The sequence below is a fragment of the Diospyros lotus genome, chromosome 15, assembly GCF_014633365.1.
Source record: "Diospyros lotus cultivar Yz01 chromosome 15, ASM1463336v1, whole genome shotgun sequence".
NCBI lineage: Eukaryota > Viridiplantae > Streptophyta > Magnoliopsida > Ericales > Ebenaceae > Diospyros > Diospyros lotus.
In genome coordinates, this window is record NC_068352.1 from 28,348,004 (window position 1) to 28,357,648 (window position 9,645).

The following is a 9,645-nucleotide window of genomic DNA, read 5'->3' on the forward strand; positions in this document are numbered from 1 at the left end:
TTCAATACCATGGATTTGCCCATGGCATAACCAGCCCTACTATAAGGTCAGATAGGTGGCTGCTAAGACCCCGAATTGTGAAAAGCACCACTTCTCAAATTTTATAATTTTTGTATATTTTTATTTTTTAATAATAAATATTTTATTAAAAAAATACATTTAAAATTTTATTATTTATATATTTTTTCTGTATCCGATAACTTTGATTTTTTTTTTACTTTAACTTTTATTTTTGGTGTATAACATTTGTTGTTTTTTAGGTTTTTGTATTCTTGTATGGGTATTTTTCTGAATTTAATTTGTTGATTGTTGTGTAATAATTATTGATTAACAGCTAAGCTAGTTCTTTTTTTATTTATTTTTATTACTTTTTAACCAACATGTATCTCCAACCATTTTTATTTAACATAAATGATTTGAGATGAAGTCTAATATAAATTTATAATACATTTTTTATGAGTCTAATGTAAATTTGAAAAAAAAAAATCATTAGGTTATTTTTAATATTTAATTAAATTACTCATCTAATTTATAACTAATAATTGTAATGATTGAATTAATGTAGGTCTACCAATAATATTTTTTTACCTGTAGTATGAATTTGATGTTGAATACAAATTTAGTAAAATTAAACGATGTTTTCAATTTTTATTTTTAAAAAAATAATAAATAAAAATAAAAAATGACATCAATTATGTAATTGATTGAAATAAAAAATTAATAAATTTTATAGTGGATTGAACTTCAACTTTTTTTTAATTTAATGAAATAATAAAATTTTCTTGAAAAAATATGTATTATTTATTTTTTATAAAAAATTAATATTGTTGAAAAAGCCTCAAAAAAAAAAAAATTCACTTAGAGCCCTCAAATTGGTTGGGCCGGCTCTAAAATGCGTATCTGGATAATTTTTTAGCTTTGGGCATGCTCCTCTGATCTTAAATTAATTTTTATTTTTTTTTTAAATTCTTATCTATTTTTTTTATTTTTTTTTAATTTTTCCTTCTGATGCTACTGCTTGCGCTCCCAATCTCTTCCTTTTCTTCACTGAATTCTTCCCTCGTTCTTCGAGACAAGGCTCCTATTTATACTCCCACTGATTTTCCAAATTCAATACAATGGATTTGCCCATGATTTGCATGCTTTGCTTGCCCCTCAAGCCTATATATATATATATATATATATTAAAGTTGTTACTCATATCACATGTCATTGATTCAATCTCAAAAATTCAATTTATCTTAGCGTGACCACCTCGCATGTACATAGGCATATTTAATACATAACAATTAAAGTAGTCATCGCGGCGGTTAACAACTACTTGATGCCCACGGTTTAATATATTAATCATCCTTGGCGGCCACGGTTTAATATATATATTATATTAGTTTATAGCTATGCAATTCAAGTTTAATTTTAATTTCTCCGTCACTTAACAACAACTTGATGCCCACGCATATGTATATTTTATATATAATTTGTCATATTATATATATTAAAATTATAGAAATTACACATAAATCTTTCAATTAAATTATTAATTCTAGTTTAGGTATTGCATAATTACAATTATATTATCAAATTTTAATTTTATTTAGATTAAAATACTAAAATTTCAAAATTAATAACTCAAAGTCACTCAATAAGTACGTTTTTATCCTGGTATCCTCGTAGGACTATCGTTTCGTCCTATAACCATTCTAGGGTTGATTCTTACATAAAATTAAGTTCCTTCAGGGTTCTATTAAATTTTCGAAAGTCTCTTATGTTCATTTAATTTTTTAGACTGTATTTTAGGTATACCAAAAATTGTCTTTATTTTAATTTCTTCAGCGCCATAAATTTTGTCTTGAGACGCTCGTCAATATCATGTTCTTCTTTTAAGTATTTGAGTTATGGAGTACTCCCTTAAGTGGATTTTTAAAATTTTTAAAATTACTTTATGTTATTTTGGGATATTACATGTATCGATAAAATGTACAAGTCCAATGATCGAATCGGACTTCATCCGATAATGAAGTCTGATCGAACTTCCTCATCAATCATGAAGCCCAACCAAACTCTATCATGAAATCCAATCGGGCTTCGTCTCGGCTGAGCTTCATCCTAAGATGAACTCCGGCTAGACTTTATTATGAAACTCGATCGGGTTTTATCATGGGATGAAGTCTGCAGATTTCATTCAGTATAACAATAGCAAAAAATTATATCAAGATATTTTTAAATTTTAACATTTTTAATTATATTCTTGATAATTCAATTACTCATAGAAGTGGCATTTTTCATTGTGCAAATCAATGATATCCCTACAACGACTCTGGGTACTCTTTACCTTTTGTTTTTCGATAGTTCTAGTGATCAAGACATGCCCAAGCATTTTGATTTGAAGTCAATCCCAAACTTAAACACGGGTACCCATCAACCTTATCAAACCTATTGTCCACATCAGGTTCATTTAAAACAGGGGAAATTCTATTGGGAACCCGCCAAATTACTCAATATAACCCGTTGGACTGAATTTTTATTTTTACTCTTTGCAACCACGAGAATTACTATTTACAACCCATAAATTCCCAAATATACCCTCACACAGCCACACCAGCCACACAATTTCTCACATTTCTCAAACAAACCCTAGCAATCTTCGGCCGCGAGGAAAAAGAAATCGGACTGATAAATCAGGTACGCCTTCTGTTCGATGTTTAATTTCTTCAATAATCGCACATGGCGGCATCACCATCGACCGCGATGGCAGCCACCATGGCCGCCATCATCACCACAAACCTCCGCACCGCGAGGTGCGGGGGTTTTAGAAACCCCCTTCCAGGCGGCGACGATGGCAGCCGCCATGGCCGCCATCGTCAGTCACGGACCTCCGCACCGTGAGGTGCGGGGGTTTCAGAACCCCCCTCCCCCACCGGCGACGATGGCAGCCGCCATGGCCGCCTTCATCAGCCGCGATGGTGGCACCATCGCGGCTGATGAAGGCGGCCATGGCGGCTGCCATCGTCGCCGCTAAGGTGGGGGAGGAGGGTTCTGAAACCCCCGCACCGCGAGGTGCGGCGGTCTCAGAGACCCCCGCACCGCGAGGTGCGGGGGATTGACATGGCTCCGCACCGCGAGGTGCGGAGGTCTCAGAGACCCCCGCACCTCGCGGTGCGGAGCCATGTCAATCCCCCGCACCTCGCGGTGCGGGGGTCCGAACCCATTCCGGTTCTCGAACCCGCAATTCCGGGTTGGAGAAACCGGAACCAGATTTATTAATAAATGTATAATTATATATTTATTTTTTTAGTTTTGTGCCATTTGAATTTTTTTTAAAATATGATTGATTTCATATTAATCTCACATGTTATTTTTTATATTAATTATAATTTTACAATTCACCTTTCTAATAAATCTAATTATTATTAATTTTATTATAAACAATTTTATTTGTCATAATGCATTTAGACATTTCATATAACATTCTTATATGAATTAAATTAATTTTGTAGTAGATTACTATTATTTTAAAAATGACTAATATGGTACATTCATTTATAGGTATGGCACGTACTCGAGGAGGAGGAGTAGAGGGAGCTCGTCAGCGTCCGACAGCTTCCACGAGGAGGAGGAGGAGGGTAGAGGGCCATGATGGTCATTCTGTGGCTGATACATCTATTTCAGAGGCGCACATTTCTGAGCAGCCAGGTACTTTGGACTCATCACCTCCTAGTCCTCCAGAGCAGCCATCTACTAGTGCTCCGGACGATACTACCGAACTATTTTTGGGAGGCCCTGAAGATCCATCCATTTTAAAGAGTTTTAAAAATCATGTTGCTGTTAGCATATGGGCTGGAGAGGTAAGTGATTATAAAAATAATTTTACATTTAAAATAATTATTATAATGTTAGTAATTATTTTATTATTTTTATGTAATAGGAAAGAGGTGTATTAAAGTGTAATAGCCATGGACAAAGAATTCCTGATTGGCCATTGGCAAATCAGCAACGTATTTATGATATTGTTGTAAGATCTCAGTTGGCACCTTTGATAGAATCCACGTATCGATTTGTGAATCCTACAGTTGTGTCAGCCTTTTCAGAGAGATGGCAACCTGAGACTAACACATTTCATCTACCATTTGGTGAGATGACACTTACGTTAGATGACGTTGCCACTATTCTGAAGATACCAGTTGCTGGCAGCCCTGTATCAGTCCCTCATTTGACAGGTAATGAAGCTCAGAATTTACTTTGTCGTTTACTTGGGGTCTCAGTAGTAGAAGCAGCAGGCCAGATAGCTGAGACTCGGGGACCGTATGTGAAATTAGATTGGCTGAGAATAACATTTATGAACGTACCAAATTCAGCTCCAGATGAAGAGATGTACAATGCTAGTAGGGCATATTTGTTATTTTTATTAGGTTGTACATTATTTGTGGATAAGAGTGGTAGCATGATTTCGATTTCCTATCTTGCATTGTTGGAAGACCTGAGTATATCTGGTACGTATGCATGGGGGGCTGCTTGTTTGGCATATTTATATAGGCAGCTAGGTATCGCGAGTAGAAGAGATGTCAAGGGAATCTGTGGATATTTAACATTACTTGAGGTAATAATTTAAATTTTATTATTTTGTGCATATTTTTACTATGTCTTTCCATATATCTTAACAATTATTTACATTAAATGTATACAGGCTTGGATATACGAACATTTTCCATTGACTAGAAGTAAACATAATTTATCATATACTGACGAGCTGCCTAGGGCTCATCGCTGGCTTCCTGTTCGTGAGTACGATTCTTTGCAATCTTTGCGAGAGCGACTTGATGACTTAATTGAAGATCAGGTATTCTGTTCACACATTATATTTTGCAACTTAATATTGCTCATCATTGAAATTCTAAAACATGTGCAGGTCATATGGACACCATATAGGAGGCATCGTGCACAACACCCACTCCATGAGATTGCGTTCTTCTCCGGATGTCTTAAGTGTGGAGGCGTGATTGAGCCATATCATCCGGAGAGGGTTCTGCGACAATTTGGGCATAGGCAGAATATACCTCCACCTCCATTATCTCCTATTGAAGCCAAGCGGGGTAGAGCTACGACAACATATAAGGTAATTTATGATTTTATCAATGATAGTTGGTCTCGCTGGGATTTTCACTTATTGCCAGCACACCGTCGGGGTGGACTTGCCCTAGTGCCATGGGAGTGCAGTGAAGACTACTTGGCATGGTATCATCGCATTACACATCGAGTCATACAAAATCCTACAAATAGATCCGGGTTTGACAGAGGTGATCATGATAGAGTGACTCTTGCTGATGTGGTAAGATTAATTTTGTAATTGTAATTTTTTTAAATATATTATGTTTAGTTTTTTATATTTAAAATAATTGTCTTGTAGCGCATCATGGCATCACTATCTCCTCTTAGGCAAGTCATATCAGGTGGATCCACTCAAGATGTAGATGCGTGGAGACGGGCATGTCTTCAGGTATATGATATTTTGACTATTCGTACTGGGTCTTCTTCTACTGGGTCTCATGCATATACAGTATTTCGCGAAGCACCTTCTAGTATGGTACGAACACCGACGGTGGTTACATCACCTCCGGCAGTAAATATAAATCCACCACCTACGAGTTCAGATCCACATTATCCAGCCCCAAGCCCCCCTCAAGAGACAAGAAAAAGGACTGATAGAGATTAATTTTTTTTTGTAATATGAGACTATTTGTATTTGCTATAGTGAGTAGAGTCTTATCTATTTGACTACTTATGATGAGGTTCGGATATGTCGCTAAGATATAAATGGTGCCAACCCTTTTCTGTTTGGATTTAATTTTCTTAGTTTATTTAAAAATTATTTCTATAACTCGAAAAGTAATTTTATTGTTACTAACAAAACTTATTTTAAATACTTATATGTGATATAAGTGATCTATAAAATAAGATATTATAAACTTATTTACATCAGACTCCTTTATATCATAAACTTTAATTATGGGTCAATTAAATCAAATATATCTTTGTGAAATAGGTTTGTGAATAGGAAATATATAAAACAAGATATTAGTGCAATATAATTCACAAAATAAAATGCGAAAATATATATAAAGTATAGAAAGGCTCAGATATGAATAACAAATCACCACTTAAGTAACTCCAAAAATAAGACCACTAAGCCCAACGAAACCCAGCCCTGAATCGCCCAACTGTCCTCCTCTCTCGGCCGAAATGATGGTTATCATACGTAATGGGCTAGGCTTCTCCATCTCTTGAGCAAATGGACTTATGCCCATTTCTCCTCTAAAGAGATAGTAAATAGGCTTATGGACTTCAAATTGGGCTGCCAATAAGTGGTGATATGAGTTAATGTTTCAATCACGGGCTGAAGCCTATGAAAATTAAACTTGCCCGAAAAATCATCATCGCCTTAAGCCGTATTTGGAAACACAATCTAAGAGTAAGAATCATGTGTCAGATAAGTCAAAAACTTCCTGTGTTGCCACATCTTGACCTACTAGAGATAAAAATGCTTGAATTCTGGATATGTATGGCGTTTCCCAATCACGTGCATTATCACATCGAAATCTGTACCAATTCAGTGCGACGGGAGGAATTGGTGACCTTGGCTTAAGGAATACCTGATAAATGACATATGCAACAAAAATTATTATTAAAACAAACGTATGAAATCCACAATATAAATAAATAAATACCAAAATAAGTAAGAATACCTGCACAAAATGACAATCATTCACAAATCCTATAGTAATCATCCTGTGTTGTACTGCTGGAGGAGGGATCGATCTAAGTGGAAGATATGTAAGACACTGGATCCGTGACAAATGCACCAATACGACATTGTATTTTGAAGCAACTAAATGGCCCATGTCAGGTAAAGTCATTCAATGCTCGCACGGTGCAATGTTATCAAAGCAATATAATATATGTAGTAACTCATCCACACGCATTTCTGATCCATATATTTGCGTATACATCGCACGAAAAGATTGCAACTCTCCTATCAGACTAAAACGAATATCTCTCCAATTGTGCTCACTCATACCAAGTAACCCTGCTATCGCGCGAAATCCACAATGTCCATCTGATTCTACATTAACAATATTATGCAAGAACGGTTGTATTTGTGGTGGGAAACAATCATCATACCCCTTGAGTCGGTTGGTGTTTCTCTTGGATATCCATGTTGCTAGGGATCTACTGTCTTGACTAGATTGAACTATTTCAAATAAGGACGGATCACGTTTGGTGGATGTATCAATCTGAATTTTCTTCTTCGATGTTGGCCTACCCTTCGTCCTAACTTTCATGGTTGGTGGTTGTAGTGAAGTTGTGTCTGGATTAACTATTTCTCTCAACTTTTTCTTTAATACTTGCTTCCCTGGCTCCGGTTCTGAATAAAACATTTTATATATACTCTCTATTTCTGGCTCAATCGTTACCTGCGATGACACACCATCATAAGCTGACTGCACTAACTGCAACCTTGTCCAATGAGGATGCACAGTTGACAAAGGAATTGGCCGTCCTTGTACCATGAACTCTGCAATTTCATGTGCACAAGGTAAACCATATGTGCTTCTAATCACACATCCACATGAAACTTTGTCTATCCCAATTTTATAAGCAAGTTGCGACTGCATTAGTACCATATTCAATGCACTTCTCGATATAACACCTCGCAATTCTCTAAAAATTGCTGGCTTGAAGTTATGTTGCACCAACATTAAACTTTTTTCAAACGACCCCTTAATCTCTACATGTTGTAACTCAATAAGACTGTTGATAATTGTCCATGATGACTCTAAGTCACCTTGAGAAGATCCAAGATGTCTCTTCAACTTTGCATGTGCACTCTCAGCCCTGTTCGTAGTAACGTTGCCAAAATGCATTATTCTATTTGTCCATGCTGCAACAAATTTTTCTTTATAATCATTCAACCATGTATTTCTCAGATAATTAAGTGCGCCCTCATATGCATAGTACTCAAGTGTTAACTCATACAGACGACGTTCATATTCATCCTCAGTCGACGCAAAAACAACCAGGTTCCAACTTAACATAAATTTCTCCCATGTCTCCTTTCTATCAAATAATTTCTTACATTTGGCGAGCACATTTTTTGATATATGCCACCTACACAACAAGGTGCTCGTGGTTGGAAACACTTTTTGTATTGCATTCATTAATCCCAATTCTCTATCAGTTACAATTACTCCTGGACATGTATTGTGAGTTATTAGACTCTTTAATTTCTCCATTGCCCATGTGTAATTATCCTCATATTCATGATCCATAAATGCGAAAGCAATAGAAAAAGTTAGCTCAGTTGACGTCACACCAACGATCTCTAGCAGTGGATACTTATATCTATTAGTTTTGTATGTACAGTCCATTATTAACACATGGGGAAATGTTTTAAATAACTCTATAGCCATCGGATGAGCCCAAAATAAGTCTGTGATACAATCTGATAATGTATCACTTCTATGCCACTCCACATAATTACAATCTTTCAATTTTTTCATCAACTGTTGTATTTGTGATCGACCACCTTTATCCATGACTCTATATCTTTGCCATGCATTATATATAGTTTTGATGGTACTCACATTTTTTTTATCTTCTGCCTTTAACGTCATTAAAATATTTCTTGGCTTCACAAGATTGTTAGACATTGTTATCATAATTTGTTTCTCTTTCTCTGTAAGTCGGCCAGCATATGAATGACCCTCAAGTTGAGCTGCTGGTAAATGATTGTGCAATCCACATACAACTTTCAATATCCAGTATTCATTTGACAATTTAACACCAAGTAACTCAAATGGACAACCACACTTTTTAGAACCTGTCATCCTACGATTTGTTTCTCCTATTGTCTCATCTCCTTTTTTTGATGATTTATACTTTCCACTCCGTTCACAAGCAAGACGAACTCTAGGTTTTCTTCCTATACCACCAGATTCAGAACCCTTTATAACAATAACCATTCTATTTTCTTTTCCAACTGTCTTAACCCATTCGATCAGTGTTTCCCTATTACTGAAAATCTGATTCGTAACAAAAGTTTGACTAGCATCAAACGATACACCATTCTCATTCTCAAAATTCTCTAAATTTTGATGATCAAATCCCTATTATCAAAACAAAAATAGGATACATAAATTAAAAATGGGTTGTGCTTTAACCAAAATATGAATAAAAATATATGAATTAAAAATAACAAAATGGATAATGAAATCGGGTTCGGGCCATTCGAAAAAAAACAGAGATCACCCTCGGGTTCGGGAACCCTCGGGTTACCGACTCGTTACAGTCGGGAATCCAAGCGTTCCCCGACTCGCATCTGTCGGGGAACGCTTGGGTTCCCGATTTTAACGAGTCGGGAACCCAAGCGTTCCCCGACAGCTGCGAGTCGGGGAACCCGAGGTTTCCCGACTGTAACGAGTCGGGAACCCTCGGGTTCCCCGACTCGCAGCTGTCGGGGAACGTTCTGGTTCCCTACTCTCTCGAGTAGGGGAACCCAAGGGTTCCCGACGGCTAAGAGTCGGGGAAGCCGAGCTTCCCCGACAGTAACTCTTCGGGGAACCCGAGCTTTCCCGACGTATTCCAGTCGGG

The 9,645-nt window shown here is 36.5% G+C and overlaps 2 protein-coding genes across 2 annotated transcripts; one reads left to right on the forward strand and one right to left on the reverse strand.

The window, feature by feature from the left end:
- The first annotated feature begins 2,960 nt into the window (after positions 1–2,960).
- Positions 2,961–5,710, forward strand: LOC127791692 (protein MAIN-LIKE 1-like). The gene is made up of 6 exons (XM_052321671.1): positions 2,961–3,090; positions 3,547–3,845; positions 3,926–4,597; positions 4,685–4,837; positions 4,907–5,326; positions 5,405–5,710. Exons 1-6 carry the CDS (start codon positions 2,961–2,963, stop codon positions 5,708–5,710), a joined length of 1,980 nt encoding a protein of 659 aa, XP_052177631.1.
- A 763-nt stretch (positions 5,711–6,473) lies between these two features.
- On the reverse strand, positions 6,474–7,919 carry LOC127791693 (uncharacterized). The gene is made up of 3 exons (XM_052321672.1): positions 7,073–7,919; positions 6,741–6,883; positions 6,474–6,647 (listed from the first exon to the last, which is right to left on the reverse strand). The coding sequence occupies exons 1-3, from the start codon at positions 7,917–7,919 to the stop codon at positions 6,474–6,476; spliced, it is 1,164 nt and encodes a 387-aa protein (XP_052177632.1).
- Positions 7,920–9,645: the final 1,726 nt, after the last annotated feature.